This window comes from Dendropsophus ebraccatus, chromosome 1 (assembly GCF_027789765.1).
Source record: "Dendropsophus ebraccatus isolate aDenEbr1 chromosome 1, aDenEbr1.pat, whole genome shotgun sequence".
Classification (NCBI taxonomy): domain Eukaryota; kingdom Metazoa; phylum Chordata; class Amphibia; order Anura; family Hylidae; genus Dendropsophus; species Dendropsophus ebraccatus.
Genome location: NC_091454.1, coordinates 27,443,857 through 27,469,969, shown reverse-complemented (window position 1 = coordinate 27,469,969; position 26,113 = coordinate 27,443,857). Strand labels below are relative to the sequence as shown.

At 44.4% G+C, this 26,113-nt stretch overlaps 2 protein-coding genes across 3 annotated transcripts in view; both read right to left on the bottom strand.

The window, feature by feature from the left end:
• Positions 1 to 1,260, bottom strand: part of TBC1D9B (TBC1 domain family member 9B) — a 28,687-nt gene extending 27,427 nt beyond the window's left edge. For both annotated transcript variants that reach the window (XM_069969151.1, XM_069969152.1), the window contains exon 1: positions 979 to 1,260. In XM_069969151.1, coding sequence (XP_069825252.1) covers positions 979 to 1,096 — 118 coding nt within the window. In that variant the 5' untranslated portion in view covers positions 1,097 to 1,260. The remainder of the gene's footprint in view (positions 1 to 978) is intronic.
• A 22,349-nt stretch (positions 1,261 to 23,609) lies between these two features.
• RNF130 (ring finger protein 130) overlaps positions 23,610 to 26,113 on the bottom strand; it is a 152,859-nt gene continuing 150,355 nt past the window's right edge. The window contains exon 8 of the mRNA XM_069969163.1: positions 23,610 to 24,841. Coding sequence (XP_069825264.1) covers positions 24,732 to 24,841 — 110 coding nt within the window. The 3' untranslated portion in view covers positions 23,610 to 24,731. The remainder of the gene's footprint in view (positions 24,842 to 26,113) is intronic.

Here is a 26,113-nt window from a genome sequence, read left to right as displayed (position 1 = left end):
ATGGGGGGGGGGGGGGGGGGTACTGCTCCTCCTGTGTCTGTATATATATATGGGGGGGGTACTGCTCCTCCTGTGTCTGTATATATATATGGGGGGGGTACTGCTCCACCTGTGTCTGTATATATATATGGGGGGGGGGGGGGGTACTGCTCCACCTGTGTCTGTATATATATATATGGGGGGGGGGGGGTACTGCTCCACCTGTGTCTGTATATATATATGGGGGGGGGGGGTACTGCTCCTCCTGTGTCTGTATATATATATGGGGGGTGGGGGTACTGCTCCACCTGTGTCTGTATATATATGGGGGGGGGGGGTACTGCTCCTCCTGTGTCTGTATATATATAGGGGGGGGGTGGTACTGCTCCACCTGTGTCTGTATATATATATATATATATATATATATATATATATATATATATGATGGTGGGGGTTGGGTGTACTGCTCCTCCTGTGTCTGTATATATATACGGGGGGTGGGGGTACTGCTCCTCCTGTGTCTGTATATATATACGGGGGGGGGGGGGGGGGTACTGCTCCTCCTGTGTCTGTATATATATATGGGGGGGGGGGGTACTGCTCCTCCTGTGTCTGTGTATATATATATATATATATATATATATGGGGGGGGGTACTGCTCCTCCTGTGTCTGTATATATATATATGGGGGTGGGGGTACTGCTCCTCCTGTGTCTATATATATATATATATGGGGGGGGTACGTCTCCTGTGTCTGTATATACAGTATATGGGGGGCACTGTATATACCAGTACAGTGTATACAGTGCGCAGTCTCCTCCATGTTTACCCCCCTCCCTCCTCGGTGCCCGGTGTCCCCTTTCCCCCCTCCCCGGTGTCCCCCCCCCCGGTCCCCGGTGTCCCCCCCCGGTGTCCCCCCCCGGTCCCCGGTGTCCCCCCCCCGGTCCCCGGTGTCCCCCCCCCGGTCCCCGGTGTCCCCCCTCCCGGTCCCGCTGTCACCTGTCAGGCCTCCGCCTTTCCCGTGGCCCCGGCGCCTCTGCAGGATAAAGAACGGGTTGGCTCTCTCGGTCACCCACAGCGCGTTGGCCAGCAGCACCTCCTCCGGGTTCAGCCACATCCTGAGCGGCGGGGGAGCAGCCCCTCACCCCGGCCCGGTGCCGTCCTCGGTGTCGGTGTGGCGGGGGAGGTCGGTGCTGTGGTGCGGACTCTCCGTGCTGGATCCCGAGCTGCTCCTGGCTGTACGGTCCGGAGCTCAGGCCGCGGAGGCCGCTGACTGCTGGCGCCCCCTGCTGGAGAGAAGGCGGAAGAGCGCGGCACTTTGTTATTGTTATTGTGGAATTCATTATATATTTCTGCAGGTTGTGTCCCTGTGTCCTGGGTACCGGATATATAGTGTTACCTCATACTCATGTCCCCCATAGCAAAGTCCTATAGTGGTGCCCCCATAGCGATGTCCTCATTGTCATGTCCTATAGTGTACCTCATAGTCATCTCTTACAGTGGTGCCCCCATAGTGATATCCTATAGTGTTACCTCATAGTCATGTCCTATGGTGGTGCCCCCATAGTGATGTACTGGTACCATAGTGATACCCCTATAGGATTGTACTGGTACCATAGCGATACCCCCATTCAATTGTACTGGGCCCATAGTGATAACCCAACAGGAATGTACTTACCCCATAGGATTGTACTGGGCCCACAGTGAGGCCCTTGCGGTGATACCAACAGAGGATTGTACTGGGCCCATAGTGATGCCCCCATAGTCATGTACTGAGCCCACAGTGATGCTGCCATAGGATTGTACTGGGCCCATAGAGAGGTCTCCGCGCTGATACCTCCAGAGGATTGTACTGGGCCCATAGTGATGCCCAATAGTCATGTACTGGGCCCATAGTGATGCCCCATAGTCATGTACTGGGCCCATAGTGATGCCCCATAGTCATGTACTGGGCCCATAGTGATTCCCCCATAGTCATGTTCTGGGCCCATAGTGATGCCCAATAGTCATGTACTGGGCCCATAGTGATGCCCCCATAGTCATGTACTGGGCCAATAGTGATGTACTGGGCCCATAGAGAGGTCCCCGCGCTGATACCTCCAGAGGATTGTACTGGGCCCAGAGTGATGCCCCCATAGTGATGTACTGGGCCCATAGTGATGCCCCATAGTGATGTACTGGGCCCATAGTGATGCCCCCATAGTGATGTACTGAGCCCACAGTGATGCTGCCATAGGATTGTACTGGGCCCATAGAGAGGTCCCCACGCTGATACCTCCAGAGGATTGTACTGGGCCCAGAGTGATGCCCCCATAGTCATGTACTGGGCCCATAGTGATGTACTGGGCCCATAGTGATGTACTGGGCCCATAGTGATGTACTGGGCCCATAGTGATGCTCCAAAGGAATATAATGCATACACAATAGACACAATTTGGTAGCAACCTATGAAGCTTCTATGGGGCTCTTAGAATGAGGGGCCCAAATGCAGAAAGTGTTGGCAAAAAATAAGCAAAAGGTTCATGACAAGGGGGGCAGAAGGTGAGACCCCCCCAGGTCCTGTTGTCCTACGTGGCAGAATTGGGGTTCCCCTTTATTCCCTGTACATGAGGAACACTGACTTCTTCTTGATCACGTATTACTCCACTCAAATCTCCAATCAAAGTCTATGGGAAGTCAAGTGAGGAAATCCTCAACAGTTTCCCCACATTTATATGGTAGGGAATCTCAGTAGCGGAATCTGTCCACAACACCTCCAAACTATTCATTACTTTTATGGTTATATAATTATTATTTTTGCTTCAAGGTACAATACAAGCAGTGTCGGACTGGGGTACCTGGGGCCCACCAGAGGAAATGATCCTTGGGGCCCACCAATATAGAACCAGTGAGACACGACATGCTGACCCCGCTCCTTTCCTGGATTCATCTGTATCTGTGACAAATCCCTTGTGAACAACATTTTCAGTCGAAATAAAACTCTCAGAACACCCTACATTTATACAGTTCTCAGGGTATGCTGGGAGTTGTAGTTTCTGAGGGCACAACCTTTTAATAAATCACTGTGTGCAGAGTCTCCTGGTGTCTGCAATCTGTGGGTGACAACCATCAGCCCTGAAGGTCCAGCAATACATCTGTCTATGCGATGCCCGGGCCCCTATGGGCCACTTCGCTGATGGGTGTTGTTACTGGCAGGAACCGGGGCAGCTGCTGAGCAGAGAGTTGTCACCGTTTTGGCACAAGGGCAACACAGCTGAGAACCGGGCTCCTGACCGAGCGGAGGCTGGGCATGCAATTCTTTGTTGTCCTTAGTCAGGGCACCAATAATTACACCAATGCCAAGGTTCAGTAATATACATGAGAAGTACCATACTTGAACACTGGGGGGCGACATAAAACCCTTAGGCACTGATACCTGAATATGCATACAAGAAATGCATGGAATAGCAGACCTGAACACTGAGAGGGGTGACACAATACACACAGTTTGCAGTGAACCATAGCTTTCCAGAACAGGACTGGTCATAATAAAAGTGTGAGGATAAGAGGACCTGTTCTGGGACACTGCATCTACACTGTACTACAACTCCCAGCATATCCTGAGGGCTGTAGACTGTCAACTTGGCCCTCCCCTTCCTCAACCAAGCACATGCTATTGGTTAGGGATGGTCCGAACCTGCCGAGGTTCGGGTTCGTACGAACCCGGACTCTCGGCAATGATTCCCGCTGTCTTAAACCTCCGTGCAGAGGGTGGATACAGCAGGAGGACCGCCTGGAAAACCGGGATACAGCCACAGCCGTAGGCTGGTTGATGTTGTTGTCTGCAATGCACAGGATCCTATAATGAGCAGAACAATGGAAAAAAACATGGTATGAACTTAGCCTTATAGGAAGCTTCCTGCATACTGTGTTATTGAGCTGATAGTAGGCACAGAAGCTGGTGGAGCTGGAGCATTTATGTTTAATCAGATTTTTAATATTATTATTTATTTATTTTTTTTACATTTCACTGTTTAATGAATGTACAAGCAAAACAGATACACATGGGGTAGGGTATAGAGCATTAGGGTTTCAGTGCCTTTCAACTAAATATAGGAAACAACTCTGTGTAACATTTGCAAATATTAGAGGGGTTGTCCAGCAAAAATCTTTTTCTTTCAAATCAACTGATTTCAGAAAGTTGTAAAGATTTGTAATTTACTTCTATTAAAAAATCTCAAGTCTTCCAGTACTTATTAGCTACTATATTTCCTGCAGGAAAGGTTTTTCTATTTTCAGTCTGACACAGTGCTCTCTGCTGACATCTCTGGCCGAGACAGGAACTCTGTCTCCGTTTTCTAGGAATCCCCATAGAAAACCTCTCCTGCTCTGGACAGTTCCTGTCTCAGCCAGAGATGTCAGCAGAGAGCAGTGTGTCCGACTGAAAATAAAACAACATTTCCTGCAGGACATACAGCAGCTGATAAGTACTGGAAGACTTTTTAATAGAAGTAAATTACAAATCTGTGTAACGTTCTGAAACCAGTTGATTTGAAAGAAAAACATTTTCGCTGGACAACCCCTTTAAACCAAAACCAGAACCGTCTCTTTTTAATTGCATAGAGGTAAATGCATGGATCAAGCAAACCACAAGGTTCCTATGGGTAATACCACAGCTGTGCCTTGCAGGGTGTCTCCATGTAGTATTATCAAGGAGATTAGTGACATCCCACATGCTTTCTTGAAAAGCTGTGTGCTTGTCTCCACTCATCTTAGAAATTGGTGGAGTTCTAAACACCCAGACCCCTACTGATCAAAACACGTCTTTATAAAATGTTAAAGGTTTTTGAAAGTCATAGGCAAACTTTAAAAGAGAAGGGCAGGAGGATTGGGGGAACAAATTAAAAAATCTATACTTACCTGTCCTTGTGCCCTTGAAGCACAGCATCCCCAGCACTCTGTCAGTCGCTGTTCTCCTGCAGTTTCCGCTCCTGCCACGACACAACTAAGAAATGCCCGCTCAGCCAGCCAATGACTGGGTTAGTGGGTACTTTCCACTGGGATGTGATCAGAGCAGGGTAGATGGCACCCCGCTCTCCAGCCCTGCCCGTATAGTGTCAGATGCCCCTGCAGCCCCTATATAGTATCAGTCCCTCCTATCTATCCCCCCCCCCCCCCCGCAGCTTCCATAAAGTATCCATTTTCCCTGGAGTCCCCATCTAGTATCAGCCCCCTTCTGCAGTCCCCATTCAGTATCAGCCCCCACCTGCAGCCCCCATCCGTTCCATGTAATCAGCCCCCACCTCCCTGTAGTCTCTATGAAGTTAATCCTCCACAGCCCCCCCCCCTGCAGACCCCATTTAATATAGCAACCCCCACTCCAGTTCCCCTGCAGAGCCCAGTAAGATCAGAAACTCACTGTGCAAAAAAAAACCCAAAACAATAAAAGACTTACCTGGCTTCTGCAGGCTCAAACAGCATTCTCTTCCTCACTGCTCCGACTTGCAGTGACATCACACTGGAGCAGAGACACAAAGCGGCCTTATGTGACTACAGGCGTTGCGCTGCCTGCAGTCACAAGAGTGATTGACAGTGTAAGGGTATGTTCGCACTGAGTAGAACAGACTGAATTCCACAGCGAGCTCCCCGTATGCCTCAGTGTGTCAATGGGATGTCTCATGCGCCTCTGCTTCTGCCGCTCTCCGGCTCACCTGTCAATTCTGCCTGTTTTACTTAGTGTGAACGGACGCTAAAGAGCCCTTTTTGCTCCGTCACTCAGGACACCCTTTCAGCTATAAGCATGTCATTGGACACACTTATAGTTAAAGGGGGCGGTGTACTGACGCATTCCCTTTAATTGAACTGTCAGAGTACTTGTGACTGTGCTGTGAGGACACTGGAACAGGTAAGTATAGATTCTTCATCATGTTTCCCCAACCAAATTTTTAGATTTGGCCAGAGCTCTCCTTTAATGGACTCTACATAGTCGACTAGTGATGAAACTTTATTTGCCGACTATTTACTACTATTTTGCGGAGCCCAAAAGTAGACAAAGCTTGGCCTGTTCTGGAAATAAGCTGAATTAGCCGTCCGGCTGCCAGTACACTGCGATATACATTACCATACCATTTTTACAATGTATGACATACTGCCGAAACAAGATGTCAATCCAGCCTAAGGCTATGCTCCCACACAGTATTTTTGGTAAGAATTTTGCAACCAAAACCAGGATTAAAAACACAGAAAGGCTATGTTCACACACTGCTGAAATTAAGTGGATGACCGCCATTTAACCCCTTAAGGTCAAAGCCTATTTTCGTTTTTGCGCTTTTGCTTATTCCATTTTAAGTTTAAAAGTCCATAGCGCTTGCATTTTTTCTCCTAGAGACTTATATGAGCGCTTATTTTTTGCGAAACCAATTGTACTTTGCAATGACAGGCATTATTTTTCCATAAAATATGCTGCGAAACCGGAAAAAAATCATTTGCGCTGTCAAATTGAAAAAAAAAACGAATTTGTTTTGATTTCGAGGAGTTTTGCATTTACGCCGTCCGTCCTATGGTAAAACTGACTTGTTATGCATGTTCCTCAAGTCGTTACAATTACTATGATATATAACATGTATAACTTATATTGTATCTGATGGCCTGTAAAAAATTCAAACCGTTGTTAACAAATATACGTTCCTTAAAATCGCTCCATTCCCAGGCTTATAGCGCTTTTATCCTTTGGTCTATGGGGCTGTGTGAGGTGTCAGTTTTTGCGCCATGATGTGTTCTTTCTATTGTTACCTTGATTGCGCATATACGACTTTTTGATCGTTTTTTATTACATTTTTTCTGGATTTGATGCGACCAAAAATGCGCAATTTTGCACTTTGGAATTTTTTTGCGCTGACGCCGTTTACCGTACGAGATCAGGAATGTGATTAATTAATAGTTCGGGCGATTACGCGCGCGGCGATACTAAATATGTTTATTTATTTATTTATTAATTTATATTTATAAAATGGGAAAAGGGGGGTGATTTGGACTTTTATTAGGGGAGGGGATTTTTTATTAATAAAAACACTTTTTTACTTTTTTTTTTACTGTAACTAGAAGCCCCCCTGGGGGACTTGTATATAGACAGCACTGATCTCTCATAGAGATCAATGCTGTGTATATACACAGCAAAGATCGATTAGATCAGTCATAGATTACTATGGCCTGCTGCAGGCCACAGCAATCTATTGCCGAGCCGGGATCAGCGTCATTCCGACGCTGAGGCCCGGCACGGGCAGAAGAACGGATCTCCCCCCCGCGATCGCAACGCGGGGGGGAGATCCGTCCCACTAGACACCAGGGACGTGAGGTCTGAAGCCTCTAAGTGCAGCTGTCAGGTTTGACAGCTGCACTTAGAGGCTTAATTAGCCGGCGCGGCAACGGGACCCGCGCCGGCTAATAGAGGCACTGCCCGGCTGCACGTGTCAGCCGGGATCAGCGCCGTTCAGAGCGGGGTCCCGGCGGGACCCCGCTCTGAACACCCCGAGCGGCACCATGACGTATCAGATACGTCATGGGTCGCTAAGGGGTTAATGGCTAATAACGGCCTTTTCTTTTTTTTTTAAATAGCGGCCATCCACTCAATTTCAACAGTGTGTGAACATAGCCTTTCTGTGTTTTCAATCCACTCCTGGTTTTGGTTGCAAAATACTGAGCAAAAATACTGTGTGGGAACATAGCCTTAGGCTAGTTTTCGGAGACGTCAAGAGTAGAGATGAGCGAACCTGGAGCATGCTCGAGTCCACCTGAACCCGATCGGTCGGCATTTGATTAGCAGTGGCTGCTGAAGTTGGATAAAGCCCTAAGGCTATCTGGAAAACATGGATATAGTCATTGGCTGTATCCATGTTTTCCATACAACCCTAGAGCTTTATCCAAGTTCAGCAGCCCCCGCTAATCAAATGGCGATCGTTCGGGTTCAGATGGACTCGAGCATGGTCGAGGTTCGCTCATCTCTAGTCAGGAACCATTTCTTGTATATAAGGTCTAGAGATAAGCGAACCTGGAGCATGCTTGAGTCCATTAGAACCCGAATGTTCGGTATTTGATTAGCGGTGGCTGCTGAACTTGGATAAAGCTCTAAGGTTGTCTGGAAAACATGGATACAGCCAATGACTATATCCATGTTTTCCACATAGCCTTAGGGCTTTATCCAACTTCAGCAGCCACCGCTAATCAAATACTGAACGATGGGGTTCGGATGGACTCGAGCATGCTCCAGGTTCTCTCATCTCTAATAAGGACACCTGCATACATGTTGTTTTGCCTCATAGTCCAATGCTGAGACAGAACAGTGTTAACCTTGGAGCCACAGGACGGTTACACCCAGCACTCTATTTCATGTCTATGTAGGTTTTATTTACAGAGAGCTTTTTTTTTTTTTTTCAGTCCTTATTAATTCTGACAATTTAGATTTATTGTTCACTTATGTTTTCCTGAAACTGAGATTAGTAATCCGAGAGGATAGAAAACTTTGAGGTTACAGAAATGCCGAGTCATTTGACTAATGATATTGAGAAAGTGCATCTGGTGTCTCCCTCCTCCCTCCTCTGATGCTGCAGAGAAGTAACACATAATGTGATGCAGACTGAGCTGCAGACATAGTGAAGGTCACTGGCACTGTCCCCCCCCCTCCTCCCCCCCCCTCGATGCCACCACCCAAGGGGGAATCTGCTGCATTGATGAACCATGGTGTCAGCGGAAATGGTGCCAACATCACTGCAGGGCAGACTGGTGCCAAGGACATGGGCCTAAATCCAGGCATCACGGACAGTGTCCCCAGGAGCATGTGGGGCCAGTTGAAAGAACATTTTAAATGTAGGTCAGGTATCATCCTTCTGGAAGACATGAGTTACAGTATATTGGTGCTGTAATGTCTATTATGGGACCCTGGAAGCTCAACATTGTGTGGACAGATCCTTTCTGTGTTTTTAATCCACTCCTGGTTTTGGTTGCAATATGAGGACCACAATACTGACTGAAATATACGTAGTGTGAACCCAGCGCTAGGGTTAGAACTTACAGGGGCTGTTCTCACAGAGTAAAATCTGCGAAATTCTGCTTCCGCGGCTCTCTGCCTCAAAGAATCGACATGTCAATTCTTTGCATGGAGAGTGGCAGAAGCGGAGGTGTGTGAGCCGTCCCATTAAAACAGATGGCAGGTGAACATCTAAGGCTACGTTCACATTAGCGTTTGACCATCCGGCACCATTCCGTCTACCTTTTCCGTTTTAGAGTAAGCAAAACGGAAACTGTTGGATCCGTTAAAATCCCCATAGACTTCCTTGCTATTTTAGTGTGCTCCCTTTGCCCTAATTGTGCGCCGTTTGCATCCGTTCAAGATCCGTTTTTTTGAACGGAAGAAAAAATAGTGTTTGCGGTATTTTTCTTTCCGCTTAAAAAAACGGATCATAAACGACATTGTAGTCAATGAGGACGGATCTAAAACGGAAGGTATTTCCGTTCACATCCGTTTTTTTCATCCGTTTATGCACTGAGCATGCGCAGAAGCAGCAGGAAATCAAAGAAGAAAAATAAACGGATAGAAAACCGGATGCTGACTGATGCAAATGGATGTACAAGTCAGTTTTTTTAAGCCAAAATACAAACGGACCATTAAAAAAAGAGGAACATTTTGCAATCAGTTTGCATCGTCTGCTCATCCGTTTCATTAATATAGACGGATCCGTTAGAAACAAAGAAAAACGCTAGTGTGGCCGAGCCCTAAGGATGGGTTGACACTACATGTTGGCAATCCGTTTTTTGCAAAAAAAAACCGAATTAAGAAACTGATAAAAAAACGGATGCAACTGTGTGTATCCGTTTTGATCAGTTTTCCCATTGACTTCCATTATAAAAAAAAACGGATCAAAACGGATGTGTTTTTTTTGTCGGACACAAAAATAAGGTTGACCACGTTTTATGTCCGTCAAAAAAAACTGATCCGTTTTTTGTTTTTTTTTTGTAATGGAAGTCAATGGAAAAACGCATGCACACAGTTGCATCCATTTTTTTTTTTGCAATAAACGGATTGCAAAAATGTAGTGTGAACCCAGCCTAACGCTGTTAGTTAGCTGATAGGCCAAGAAGACACATGGTCTCTTCTATATATGTCTGTGGTCCCAGACTATAGAGAAATGGAAGGGGGAGAGAGGAGGCATCCCACCTTCAGTAGATCAGGAGTTTGGAAAAGCTTATTTGACTCTTTGTTCCAAAGAATAAAAATTTTTTCTATATTCTGGAAGCACAGACAGATATATGAAAGGTACCATGTGTCTCCTTCACCTAACAGCTATATAACAGTGCCAGCAGTTTGGAACATGAATTATAGATTGGATTGGATGTTAAGTTGCTCTTTCCTATCAATCTCAGTCTGTTATTCCCAGTGACATTTTGCTATGACCCACCCAGTCATCACGCTGGTGTTTTATACCTTTATTATACTATATACAGTAATCTCAGTTGGTGTCTTCTATCTCTGATAACATTTTACCACTGTTTAGCAGCGACCAGCCCGACCACGACTCTTTATAGTTGTTGTGTTACTATCCTGAAACTGCAAAAACAAAGTAGAAGCCCAAAAACGAATTTACAGTATATTAAATATGAGTATTTCATGGATTTTTTATAGCATGAAATGGGATAGCTATGCTGCAGGTTATACTGCATTGCAAAGAGTAAAATTCACTGTAGATCCCCCTGTCTAAACTGTCCAGAGCAGGAGAGTTTTTCTATAGGGATTTGCAACTGCTCTGGACAGTCCCTGACATGGACAGAGGTGGCAGCAGAGAGAACTGTGTCAGACTGGAAAGAATACACCACTTCCTGCAGGACATACAGCAGCTGATAAGTACTGGGATTTTTTTATTTTTATACAGAAGTAATTTACAAATCTATATAACTTTCTGACTCCAGTTAATATGAAAGAAAAAGATTTTAGCCGGAGTACCCCTTTAAGCTGCTTTCACACTAGCATAATATGGCAGCGTATCTCAGCTGCCGGGTAGTGTATGTGCAGCATTGTGAGTGGCAGATATGCATATGCTTAAACAACTGACCCAATCCTATGTGTGATCCCTTGTGTATGTGACTATCATGTATTATTAAGAGGGCACATAGTAAGCTTAAAGTCTGGAGGGAGGCCAGAACAGACAGCACAGAGCTATGGCTGCCATCCCCTCCTGTTTGTGCAGTCAGGAAGTTCTTTACTTCCTCGTTTTTTATTTAGTGATAGGATTAGATAATAACATAGAGGTTTGTTTTGTCAGAACTTGTCAAAAGCTAATATGAACATGTGCACACCATGCAGGGCTTTACTGAAAATCTCTTGCAATACAGGATAGAAGTGTAACATGTGACTTTTGAGATACAGACTTAAGTTCACTAAATCTGTGCTGAGAGATGCTGAAGTGCTGAGGTAGAGTAAGAGTACTAGTTCAGTTGAGTGGTGAGTAGAATAGAAGAGTTCAGAGGAGTGGAGAGGAGTTTGTCGGGAAAGCCCCAATCCAGTGTAGTATTGTGCTCTGCCGGTACTTGTGAGAAGAAATACTTGAAGAAGAAGTATTTGAGAGAAGAATACTTGTGCCCGTGTGTCGACCTGAATGTCGCTAAACCACCTTCTGCCCTGCAGTTTCTGGTTACCCGTCCTACGAGGGTGACACAAGCCCCAGTCTTGGTTACCTGAGTTGAGCTAAGTGTCCGAGTGTGTCCCGGTGTCACCAGCGCTGTGAGATATGTAGACCTTGGGTACCATTGCTTTGCTCTATCTGGGTCAGTTCCTCTGTCTAGGATACCTCCCTGCACTGTTTCGAGAGGTTTACGGCGTAGGCTGGGGTGATCTCAGACTTGTCCTCCCTTAGCTGTTCAACACTGCATAGTGTCTGTAAGTTTAGCTTTTACAAAGAAAGTCTCTGCGTTCTCCATACGTGTCTGTCCACTATGATAGCTGGTCTGTTCCGGACAGGGAACCTGGCAGAGCCAGGCTCCTGGCAAAGTTCAGCAGGGATGCCTGATCTGTGTGTGTCCTATTCCTCTTAGAATCAGAAGGGAACTAACTAGCTAGGTGACACGACACTTCCTCTCCCCAAGTGACTACTTGACTACTAAGTTGAAAAAGGCAATAGGCTTACTAATCCCTGAGCCTTGGCAGCACTGCGTGCTGCTCCTAAACCCCACCGGCTGTCTTATGAGCTTCCCGCCGGCTACGTCATGACCTGGCTGATGGAAGTGGGACACCCCTACAGTCACTGATTGGCTGAGCAGGATAAATCCCACCAGTCTGTGATGTGGAACCCTGGTTGTGACGTACCCGGAACCAGGGAGAGGATGACAGCTGATGGAGTCGGCACTCTGTGATGCGGCACAGCACGGGCTCGGGGACTTGTAATGATATTGGCTTTTTCAATTCCCTCTGTAGTGGTTTTTTAGCCCCAACTGGACTTATGCTTTAATGGCTTAAGCCACTCAATACTACTCTATAATGTCCTCTGTGCTGCTGCTCCTTTTCACGTGGGTATAGATCAAGATTTTCTTTTTTGTATAAGCAGTATATGACAGACATCATAGCAGCTAGTCTACAGCCACTAGCCGAGGAAGGACTGAACATCAGAGATGGAGCATGCTACTCTTCATGTACACACACAAAAGCTTATTTTTTTGTTTACATAAATAATACAAACAAGTATAAGAAACCTTGAAATATATCTTAGTACAGAACATAACAGCCTGGTACAGGTCAGTGACTGACTGCAGTGTCCCATCCTGAGTGGAACATCAACAACACAGAGTAAGAGCAAAACCAATGATGGAGTGGGCATTTCCAGGTGCCAACCCTGACCCTGAAAATTCTATAATGTCAGTGGCAGCACAGGTGCAAGGAAGGTAAGTATAGCATGCCCGAGCACAAGTCTTAAAAAAAACTCTCCAAAATGTCCCTTAAATTATCAAAATATTAGGGGAGAAGTTTATTTTATATTTGATTGTTGGGGAAATTCTCTCTAGAAACCTTCTGAGATTACCTATGGTATTCGGTCCATGAATAATTACAATCAGTTTTGCCAAATATCTATTTTTTAACCAAATAACAGGAAGTGATTATTAGAGAAAGAACAGGAAATATATTAGACAAAAGGATAACTATCACATATATCACAACTAAATCCATACTGTAGTTATAGATATCAATATATACCCATTGTATCAACTGGGTGCTGTGTGATTTGGATTAGATTTATTTATCAATCTACATCTAATAAATGATACAACTGTCATTATTTCTTATGTCCACCAGAGGGCACCATAGTGCTGCAGTAACATTATCATTGCTTTATTGCCATTTCTACAGAGCAGCTTGAGATGTAACAGATATAAAAAAATAAATAAAAACAAGGATGGAGTTACATGTTGATAACGGTGCAGATTTATAAAGTTTTTTTTTTTTTTTCTAGATCTGTAACAATGTGAACGGCTCCTTAGCCTGCCTTATCCTAATCCAATAAGATGCCCATCAAATGCTCATAAAGATTCCTTAGATTTTCAGGTTTGTAATTGCAATTGGTGAATTTAAAGCAAAGAACAGATCAGATTTATGATCTGTTTATGGAGGATACGTATAAAGGTAAAAAAAAAAAAAAAAAAAGACCTTACATACACTCCTGGATTTATATTCAATTATTGCAGTTAAAAAACAAAAAAACAAAAACTGAATGTGTGAATACTCCCTAGGAGTACGCCATTTATTAGCTGACAGCTTACTGTTCTTTGGTGTCCCCCAGTCACTTCTGTGCAACAATCACTGTGACTGATCAAGGTCATCTTTGAATTGCCAACATTAAAGAGACACTACGCTACAGGGGGGTACACAAAATGTGTCATTTTTTTACAGTACTAACTTGTGCAATTATGAGTGGGTTTTTTTTTTTTTTTTGGGGGGGGGGGGTAGAAATCTTAGAGTGTAGCACAGACAGATACATGGGTAAAATTTATTAGGAGGTCTACTTTATATATTTGGCACAGCTTTTCATTAAGACTAGTATAGGAAATGTCAGTATTTTATAAATCCCCCTATAAGCCTGGTAAAGTCTTTTGGGCATGCTCTGTTACCTGTGAAATGGCTGAGGATGCATATGTTGTCAATGAGGAAAGAGGAGAATGCTTCAGCCAGATTCTGCTCCCCAAGAACAAAAAGATTAGGCAATACAATGCCAACATGCCTGATCCTTCTCTTTCTTGGTACAACCATCTTCGGAGAGGTGAGAGGCGGCTATGTACATTACATGGTCGGCTGAGAAGACCAGCTTAGATCCTTGGTAACCGGACATAGGAGACCCTTTCCAGCTGTTCATATGTCCAGGATGAGACAACAATTTGTAATCCAACATCATTGTCTGTTGAGGAGCCAGGATGCAGAGGCTTCCATGTAGTGACACAGGATTGCACTATAAGGCTATGTCCTTGACGCATCTTTTTAGGCAAAATAATGGCCGTTATTTTATTATAACGGTGGTAAATAATGATCATGATCATTGTATATGGTTGTAAGGACTTTTTTTTACCTAAAACTACGGTGTGTGGACATAGCCTTACACTCTATACATTTTTGTTACTGCCACCTTGTTCTAGAAATTGGTGGGAGTCACAGTGGTTGGAACCTCAAATAATCGGATATTAAAGGGGTTATTCAGCGCTACAAAAACATGGCCACTTTTCCACCACTCGTCTCCAAATTGGGTGAGGTTTAAAACTCAGTTCTATTGAAGTAAATGGAGCTTAATTGCAAACCACACCTGAACTGGAGACAAGAGAGGGGGGAAAAGTGGCCATGTTTTTGTAGCCCTCTAGGCCTTCCCTTTAAAGGGGTAATCCAGAAGAATTTTTTTTTTTTTAAAGTGACACTGTCACCCCCTTTTTGCATTATGACTTCTCTAGCCAGGTGTAAAGGGTAGAGAAGTCATAATGCCTTTTTTATATCATACGTCATAGTGCTTGTTCCAGTAAAAAGTGATCTTTTATCATCTGAGGATTGTGCTATCTGGGCGGGGTTTCACAGCCGAAGCGCCGCTTAGCCCCACCCATGCCACTGTTGACACCCCCCGTGACATCATCGCCACATAGGCCCCACCCCTTGACGGCCATTGAAACAGGCCAACCTGAATAATAGGCCCCACCCCCTCTAGGTTGGCCCCTACCAATGGCCACTGAGGGGCGTGGCCTGTGCTATGATGTAACGAGGCAGGGCCAACGGGGGGGGGTGCGCTATGTGGGTGGGGCTAAGTGGCGCTTCGCCCGTCAAGCCCTGCTCAGCACAATCTGCAGATGATAAAAAAATCACTTTTTACTGGAACAAGCACCATGACGTATGATATAAAATAAGGCATGAAAACCGCAAAATTTACCCTTTACACCTGTGTAGAGAAGTCAAAATACAAAAAAGGGGGGACAGTGTCACTTTAAAAAAAAAAAATTTCCTCTGGAGTACCCCTTTAAAGGGAAGGCCTAGAGTATGGGTCTCCAAACTGCGGCCCTCCAGCTGTTGCGAAACCACAACTTCCATCATGCCTGGACAGCTAAAGCTTTGGATTTGGCTGTCCAGGCATGATGGGAAATTTAGTTTTGCAACCGCTGGAGGGCCGCAGTTTGGAGAACTATGGGCTAGAGTGCTACAAAAACATGAGCACTTAGGGTAAAGGGTAAATTTTTCAGTTTTCATTCCTTTTTTATATCATACATCATGGTGCTTGTTCCAGAAAAAAGTGATCTTTTATCATCTGCCGATTGTGCTATCTGGGCGGGGTTTAACATCAAAGTGTGACTTTGCCCCGCCCACAACACCCAAGTTGGCCCCTGTTACGTCATCATCGCACAGGCCACATCCCCTCAGTGGTCATTGGTATGGGCCGACCTAGAGGGGGTGGGGCCTAGACCAGTTGATTAGAATTCTTTTTCTCTGGAGTACCCCTTTAAGCAATAGTGGACTATAAAATAGGAAGCATTTGTTATAGTAACACGTGTCCGCCTCTAAGAAACAGGTGGATTGCGCCTTATTAATAGTAATTTTCCCATCAGAAGCCACAACAAAATCGGCATTACGTCCTGATAAATCTGTTCCACGTCTCCATGGTTGGCGTTCTCCTTAGGAATGGTAAATCCTGTATTACTGAAGTCCTGTGTTGTGTGATGGCGACTCTTCTATTCTCACTACATTGGCCTTTTCTTTTCCATTCAGCGTTAAACAGGCGGCTATGAGGACAGATTTCTAATCCCTTTATTACAGTCTACCACATCCAGAGAGAGAACATCTCCCCGAATGGCTCCGCTTTAAAAAACAGCTGTCATCTAGATTCATTGTTATGTCGTCTCCTTTGTTGATGTTACACTTGTGTGCTGTGTGCCTGTAGCTTGTTAGACTCCATCTAACACTACCGCTGTTTTCTTGACATATCCTTTTTTTACCGCGTTGTCTATAGAAAGTATTTACCCCCTTGGACTTTTTATGTTTGATTGTGGAACAACACAGAATCACAGTGGGATTAATTAGACAGATAAAGAACAGAGTATCGCAGCGACGACAAATCTCTGCAAATTGATCTCCACTCCCTACGAATATTAACCCTTTATTGTACAGGGACAAGCTGAGCATAAATCCGTACAGGTGACACCTACCTGCAATGGCTAGTACTGGAGGTTATGTTAATCATATATATTTTAGCCACCAAATGCTGCAGTCACTAGCGTCCATCACCTCTCTGGCAGTGTATTGTGTAGTCATGACATCTGCATCTGATAGGGCTTAAAGTGATACTCTGGTAATTTTATAAAAAAAAAAATCAACTGGTGTCAGAAAGTTATACAGATTTGTAATTTACTTCTATACAGCAGTACTTATCAGCTGCTATATGCTCTGCAGGAAGTGGTGTATGCTTTCCAGTTTGACACTGTGGTCTTTGCTGCCACCTCCGTCAATGACAGGGGATTTCTATGGGGATATGCTACTATTCTGGACAGTTCCTGACATGGACAGAGGTGGCAGCAGAGAACACTGTGTCAGACTGGAAATAATCCACCACTTCCTGTAGGACATACAGCAGCTGATAAGTCTTGGAATTTTTTTTTAAATAGAAGTAATTTAAGAATCTGTACAGCATTTAGACACCAATTGATTTAATAACATTTTCTTTTTTTCTGGAGTACCACTTTAACTGGAGAATGAGATTAGGCACACCACACAAAAGAATTGCATTGCGTTGTAAAAGAGATCAAGTGATGACGTTTCAAAGTGGGACTATAAAAAAAATAATAAAATAAATTTAAATTCTAAAAAAAAAAAAGTCCTAAACACACCCATTTTGTTTTTTTAATGTAAAAGTAATAATAATAATAATAATAATAATAATACCACCAATACCCATAATTGGTATGGCTGCCTATTTACTTAACAGTTTTACTAAAAAAAAAACAAATTGCTAGAATTACCATTTTTGTCACAGCATGTCCCTGAATAAAAGTATAAAAAGTGATCCAAAAATTCTTTTCATACCGAAATGGTACCAATAAAAACATGAGAAATACAAACCAGAGGTAGAAAACTGGAAGAAAACTGTCTGGTAAAAACAAAAATACACCATACATGTCAAAAGTTCTGATCAGTTGGAGTCCAAAGGGGTTCAGACACAGATCGATCGCCAGTATGAGAAGGGAGAGGAACACATGGCTGGCGCTTCTCTCCCTATTTGTGCCAGTGATCAAGACAGTCCCATTGATTTACGTGACACGGACTCAGGAGAGAACACACTTAATACACAGTTTTCCTGGCTCATACTAGAGATCGACTGGGGTTAGAATGCTGAGACTCCAGCCTTTTGACCCTCCGGATGGCAAAATTTTTTAAAGTGACAGTGCCCCTTTAAGCATTGATGACATACTCATATAATATATCATAAGTGGCCTATAGGCAGGGGTGTAACTACCACTATAGCAGCCATAGCGGCTGCTATGGGGCCCGCCGCATCAGGGGGCTCCATGGCCTGCTCCTGCAATACACTGGGCCCTCTAAGCCGTCATCATATGCAACACCCGTTGACCGAGCGGGCCTCCTGGGTTTTGCAAAAGTCCCTTTAACTGCAAGCACTAATGACCAGCGCCCAATCAAAAGTTTGCTATGGGGCCCAGCCAATTCTAGTTACGCCCCTGCCTATAGGTGTGGGTCTTACTTGCTGTTATTAAAATGTGATGTTTTATACGCATATGTAAAAAAAAATTTTTTTTAAGGGAAATTGTAACAATGGGCATCCAGTTCTAGCTGCGATGCTACAATAAAGTAACAGGCGATTACATAAGCGTGATGTGCCGCAGACATCCTTACCGCCACAAGTGTCTAGGCTGCGGAGGGTTAAGCGGTGAATTATTAGGCATTCTCCTGGTAATTTTAGCTAAGCACCTTACCGCTGAAAATCCTGGCCCCGCAATTATCCAGACCTGTATCTTTTTCACAGTAGTCACCAGTCATGCTGATACAAGGAACTGTGAAAATGGCTCCTTTTCAAGAAATACCAAGGAACCAGGTAATTATATCGGTTTCTTCAGTTCTCAATGGTTACTGATCCCGGGACCATCAAGATCTAACAGTGCAAGAAAACCGAATGCCCTAAAGCTGTGAGATCTAATAGACGGAGAGATTGTGTCAACCAGTAGAGTTCTTAGACTGAATTACAGTAACTAGAGGGAGCTTACTGCATCAAAGCGAGTTAGAGGGGCCGTCCAGGCTCTATGTATTATTTCAGTGGGCCAGGCTGGGAAAAAATAAAAAAAGATTGGCTAAGCCTATTACACAGTGATCAGCAAACAAACAAGCTCCTCATGGGCTGATCACTGGCCCTATTCTGCAGGGTGATATTGGCCTGATTTGACTGATAATTTCCCACTTCCCCTCTAGAGATAGACTCGTCTTGGCGGTGACAGCCCGCTCAGCCAATCACTGGCTGTGGTGCTGTCCTGTGTTAGTCAGTGATTGGCTGAGTGGGCTGTCACCTTTCAGGTGAGTCCATCTTGGAAGTGGAGGCATGAACATTCAACAGGGTCCTATAGGAGGGCACCAGGGCAGCTCAGAGAGGTAAGCATAGGCTCTGTATTATTTTCTATATATTTGCCACGATAGATAAAAGGTTTTCCTTTACCGGATAACCCCAAACGGACCCCAAGATCTGTCCTGGGGTCCGTTCGGCAGGTGATGCAGTTATTGTACTAAAAAACAACTTTTAAACTTGCAGCCTTGTGCCAAATGGCCGTGGCCTAGATTGTGTATGCATTAGGCTGGCACACCCTCTCTGTCCCTCCTCCCCATTAGGAATGCTCCAGGCAGATTGTCTTCTATTCATCACCTGTGTGAACACTGAACATGGGCTGGATAGTTAAGGCACCTGTGCAGTATTCACTGCAGAGGAATAGGAAAAATTTTGCCAGTGGCATTCCTAATGGTGAAGAGGGCGGAGAGGAGGGACTCAGGGGGGGTGCAAGGTTAGGGCACTGATACTCTAGGCCACGGTCGTTTGGCACAGGGCTGCAAGTTTAAAAGTTGTTTTTAGGACAATAACTGCATTACCTGCCGAACGGACCCCAGGACAGATCTTGGATTAAAAGCAGCTATCTGATGGTACAAATGGTTTTGGGGGGACAGATTGTGGGTACAGAGTTGCTTTAAAGTGACACTGTCACCCCCTTTGTGCATTTTGACATCTCTACACAGGTGTAAAGGGTAAATTTAGCGTTTTTCATACCTTATTTCATATCATACGTCATGGTGCTTGTTCAAGTAAAAAGTTTCCTTTTATCAACTGCAGATTGTATTAAGTGGGCGTGGCCTCACAGCATTAGCGCCACTTAGCCCCGCCCACAAAGGCACCGTTGCCCCCCCCTTGACGCCCATTGGTTGGCCGGGGTGGGGTCCAGACCTTTTGGCCAGCCTGTTCCAATGGCCGGCAAAGGGGGCGGGGCCAACTGTGGCGTTGTGGGCGGGGCGTTTTTGACTATATTTTGCTGCAAATTGCGCAGTCGCTATATAATTGCACCATTTTTTTTAATGCAATTTGCTGCACATCAAATCTCCTTACTGCTGGTATGATACACTGTATCAGCATACAGTCAGTATCTGTAAAACTGACTGAATTTATTCCTATTTTCCAGACAGCTTATTAAAAACATCAGACAACAAATGTTTTGTTTATGGACAGTTTGGAAAATAATGATGAGATCATAAAGATCCCACACGTCTATAGCTCAATATACTATGAAATGAAATGCTATGCTATGAAATCCTTATCAGCATTTACTGTGGGCTGAAAAATAATAATAATTACAATCACTATGACCTGCTAAAGTACCAATAGTGTCAGAAAAAAAAATTTCATGGACGTGTATTCTTTATAGAGAAAAATATCACTAATTTTTTGAATGGTTTACAAAGTACTAAGAAGGCAGGCTTGGTTGCTATTGTTAGGCCCCAGCTGCCCCAGGTATCAGCAACAGGAAAATGAAGGGAACCTCCTTGTTTGATTTAACCATTTAGGTGCCACAGTCACTATTGACCACAGCATCTAGAGCAGTGATTTTCAACCTTTTTTGAGCCGCGGCACACTTTTTATACTTAAAAAATCCCGGGGCACACCACCAACCAAAATGGCACAAAATGACACTAAAACAGTACATATTATACATATAGTTCACGGAGTTCACTCTTAAGGGTTTTAAATCAGCTTCTTATCACCACAAGAGCTGCTTTTTAAGCCCTCAAGAGTGACATATGCCGGGCAGAGATCCTTTCAATAAATTATTCATTTTAAAAAAAGTGAAATAAAAAAGGATAACCCCCTCATATATACAATCCCATGTAACCTCATACATACAGTGCCATGTATTCCCATATATATATATATATATATATATATAAACAGTCCCATGAAAACTCATACATACAGTCCCACGTATATGAGCACATAATTATCAGCACCATATACTGTGGTGATGTGCACTGTATAGCCACAGTATATAGAGCTGATAATTATGTGGCTCATATAACTGCAGTATAAAGGGGTACAATGAGAAGTACTATGGCCATGAGGCCAGAGTACAAGTGCCCCCTGCTTTGCCCTCATACAGTAATAATGCCCCCTGCAGTATGCCCCATATAATAATAATGCCCCCTGCAGTATGCCCCCATATAATAATAATAATGCCCCCTGCAGTATGCCCCATATAATAATAATGCCCCCTGCAGTATGCCCCCATATATTAATAATGCCCTCTGCAGTATGCCCCCATATAATAATAATGCCCCCTGCAGTATGCCCCCATATATTAATAATGCCCTCTGCAGTATGCCCCCATATATTAATAATGCCCTCTGCAGTATGCCCCCATATATTAATAATGCCCTCTGCAGTATGCCCCCATATATTAATGCCCCCTGCAGTATGCCCCATATAATGCCCCCTGCAGTATGCCCCCATATAATGCCCCCTGCAGTATGCCCCCATATATTAATGCCCCCTGCAGTATGCCCCCATATAATGCCCCCTGCAGTATGCCCCCATATATTAATGCCCCCTGCAGTATGCCCCCATATATTAATGCCCCCTGCAGTATGCCCCCATATAATGCCCCCTGCAGTATGCCCCCATATATTAATGCCCCCTGCAGTATGCCCCCATATATTAATGTCCCCTGCAGTATGCCCCCATATAATGCCCCCTGCAGTATGAGAATATGCACCAATAGTTTTAAAAAAAACAAAACAACAAACCATCATACTCACCTAATCGGCGCTGTGTGTTCTCCCTCCTCTTCAGGCTCCGTCCTGTGAGCCGCGGCGACTGAACCTCCGGCAGGCGTGATGACGTCACATCATCACGCCTGCCGGAGAGGTCACGTCCCGGCCTCCCATAGGCTGCTGGCATGAAGTGCCGCGGCCTATGGGAGTCAATGTCAGAGCAGGACGCTGACAGGTCCTGCTCTGACATTGTGCGCGATTGAATGTTTCGCCCGCTCACTATGTGAGCGGGCGGAACATCAATCCATCGGTATATCCCTAGAAGCTGCGCGGCCGCAGCTTCTAGGGATATTAAAGGGACAGTTTCTAATTTCCGACCGGGATCCCGCGGCACAGCTGGCGGGTTCTCACGGCACACCAGTGTGCCGCGGCACCCCGGTTGGGAAACGCTGATCTAGAGGATTATGGGGGGTCTCTAATCCTGGCAGTTGCGATAGGAGCCAGGATAGATAGTTCAGTTCAGTCCGGCTAAGCGATGATTAAATTTACAGTACTAGCAAACTGAAGCTCTTCTCTAGGCTCGGTGGTCGGCCTGCTGCCTTTAAACTCCACTCTGCTCTGTGCCGCTCTTATCCGGTTGCATTTCAGGGTTCACTTCGTGCAGCAAAAAAGGTAGAATCAGCCCTTGGTGAAGTGAGAGCAACCAGGATATCTTTGTGATCACAATAGGTCATGGGGCTGCGCATTTCATTAAGGGGTGTAACCTACAAACAAAATGTGACTAAGGGTCCTATTCCACAGGCCAATGGGGCCCAATCAATAATGTAGATCGGCGCTCGTTTACTGGGTCTATTACACGGCCCGATAATTGTTTAACGAGGGTTGCAGGGACATTGTTACCAATGTCCTTGCAGACCTTGTTTAAACACCATACGTTACCTAAACATGTTGCAGGTCTTCTCCTGCGCTCCTTCTTCCTCTCGGTCCCGCGCGCAGCAGCAGCTTCGGTGTGGCCTGTCTGAGCTGACAGACAGCTCAGCCAATCACTGGCCGCGGCGGTCCTGGGCAGTGATTGGCTGAGCGGTCTGTCAGCTAAGACAGGCCACACCGAAGCAGCTGCTGCTGCTGTGCGCGGGATCGGGAGGAAGAAGGAGCGCAGGAGAAGACCAGCAACATGCTTAGGTAATGTATGGTGCTTGTGAAATCGTTGGTCGCCCTCCAGCGCTTCGCTTTTCCACGCAGCGATGCGTAATCGGTGCCCAATGATTTTAGGTTTGAACCTAAATAAATGATCGGCTGATAGTTGTCTCTATTCCACAGAGCGATTATCGCTCCATGGAATAGGACCCTAAATGTGACAAAATTTGGCGACGGGTGGGGGTCTGGCATTTAGAGATTTCCTAAAATGCTGCAGGTATTTAAAAAATGTATTGAAGAGCTGATGCTGCCATTGGGCATCTCTTTGGTTACTGGAAACACCTCTACTTAAGGTGCCCCTATGGTAGGCCTGGACTGATGCTGAGGCCCACACCTTGGGATATTGGAAATTTCATTGCCACACTACAGACTCACTGCCGAAGTCAACACCCCTAAAGTGACACTGATAAGGAGAAGGACTGGAAACTTGTGGCCAGTAAGTGGAGTTTCCCTGTGAGCTCTATCCTTTATCCTGGACTATACCCACAAACCATGGACAGTGGTTTTTGTTTCTTTACCTGTGGGGCCAGTGTCTGTACAGTATACATGCTCAAAATAAATATTTGTGTTGTTAAGACTATGCCCAATCCTAAAAAACCCATTAAACCGACCAGAATCAAAAGAATAACAGGATGGGACAAAATATTTGCTGATGTATAATGATCACTTTTTATTCCGACCATCAATTTTTTTTAATATGAACAGCTGAATACTTGTTAGTAAGTTACAGCAGTAACCTGAAGTGTGTCCATTACTGAACTAGGAGGCTGGTCAGAAGCCTGGATATAGTGGTCAATCACTACAGGTCTACTATCAGAGAAAGTTCAATGTAGTCACGCTCCAACCAGACGTGCCCAACCCGCCGGCCTCTGGTTTAGTCCACAGTCTTTATTGTAGAACAATGTTTCGGCTCATGAGATTCTAACAGAATATTTGTTCACTCTAAGTCAACGCTGAAACACATTGCTGTAGGCAAAACAAACATCTAGAGAAGATCGTGATGGCCACCCACTGCGTACATTTTTGGTGGCTTTATCTACGGTGAACTGAAGCTGGAGCTTTTACTTTGTTCCTTTAGTTATTTCTTTAACCTGTTACTTAGAATGTTTGCCACCAATAAGATGACCAGAAAAGCATACTTATGAACCCAGTAAATATTCCCACACCCCTCATGTCCAATGAATGGCTACAACCACCGTACCACCAAAATGGAAAAGCAAAACTGTGACTAGGAGCAAGCATCGAGACGTTCTCCGTTCCCACCCTCCAGAGACAATTCAAAGGCAATTGAGGATCAGCCCTTGAGCAGCAGAAAAACAGCTGTAGAAATGTCCCCCCCCCCCATCGACACTGAAGAAACCAGAAATGCCATCAACCATGACTATTGGCAGCACAAAGTCCATAGCTTCTTGAATATCATGACCTAAGGAAAAATTATCGTTCCATTGGTGTTCAGAATTTTTGAAGAACTGATAAATAGGGAGAAGACATAAAAGTGGGAACAGAACGGTCTGTTGTCTCCATTTTTTTTTTGTGCTTCATCATGCACCATATTAGCAAGAGACCTGAGTGTCCCCTGTCCATCTTGCATCTGCCAATTCTTTGGCAGGAGGGGATGGGATACTGTGCTTTGTTTTTCGGCTCTTCACTTGAGACACAACACAAAATGGGCAGCACAAGTTGTTAACATACAATGAGGTGAGCGGATGGGGAGTAAGGGAGTACAAGAAGAGGTAGAGGGGCAGCAGATAGAATGGCTGATGAAGAAAACGGCTCATGTCTTGTTTTCGTCATAGATGTCGAGAGATGGCTCAATGGTGGACAGCTCTGTTTCGTAACCCAAGCTTCGTGGAGACAGGGAGTTTCGGTGAAAAAAGAGACTACCTGGAAAAGAGAAGATGAGAAAAAAAGGTTAATTTATGTTATGTTGTCACTGTTCACTTTCAAACAATATTGAAACTGAACTGGGCAGATAAGTGATTTGGGAAATGAGAATAAGAGAATAATCTATGGTAGCATGTCAACTACTTTATTTCTGCCAATAGCCTATCCCTGTGGTGGTTTGCATTCGATGGATGAAATAGCAGCAAAGTATGATAACCCAGAGGTTGGTTTGATGCCCTAGCCTTATTCCAAAAAAATTCTGGCCATGGCTGAGTGGTTTGTTGGGTGTCTCTGTCCTGGCATCTGGTGCCCAGGCCTTATGCCCTACCATGTTTTTTTTATTAGTTTATTGGTCCAGAGACATATCCGTCCATATATCTGATATTACGTCCCACCCAGCAGCTCATGAACAGAAATGGTGATGCCTCTCGATAAAAGGCAGAACATTTTTTTCTAACCTTGGTCAAATCCTTTAAACCTGAATGTGTCATTTTAGGTCCGCTGTGTTTTCTAACCTGAAGGGTATGTTCACAAATACTTAATCCGTTGTGGATTTCATGCTGTAGATTTAATCAATATAAATAAATAGTTGAAATCCACAGGGGATTAAACATGTGTGAACATACCCCTAGGGTGCAATTTCTATAGAGTTCAATAAGCATCCATGTCAAAATGAGAACAGGTTGAGAGGAATATTCTTTAACATGATTACTTTTAGCGAGTCCAGGACAAAAGCCTAGTCTTATTTTTTGGCTTTGTATTTTAGGTTTGTTGCTCCTTTGGTAGGCCTGTACATCAACTGTGTAGTTGTATTTATCCCGCCTGAAGGTTACAATCTGTCCAGTTTTTGTTACCTTTGGATGTCTAGTATTGTGTAGCTTACTGTGGTGTTCTTCTTCACCCCTTTGTGCTGCAACTAGTTTGGGCCTGACTGACCAAAATCATTTTTCAAAACCTAACCTGTCTCACTTTATGTGGTTATAGGTCCGTAATGCTCTAACTTATTCTAGCGATTCTGTTTTTTCATGACATATTGTCCTTTATGTTAGTGGAAAATTTGGTATTTGCGGTATAGATGATGGTGGTAACCAAACATGTATAGTTTTTTTTGTGTTTTTAAATGTTTAATTTTAAATGGGGAATACAATGTAATTTTATTATTTGGGGGATTTTGGTTTTATGTTTTATTTCAATTTTTTTTCTTCACTTTTACATTAGTGTACATTACCCAGTGATTTTCTGATACAATACACGATAATATCACTGTAGTGC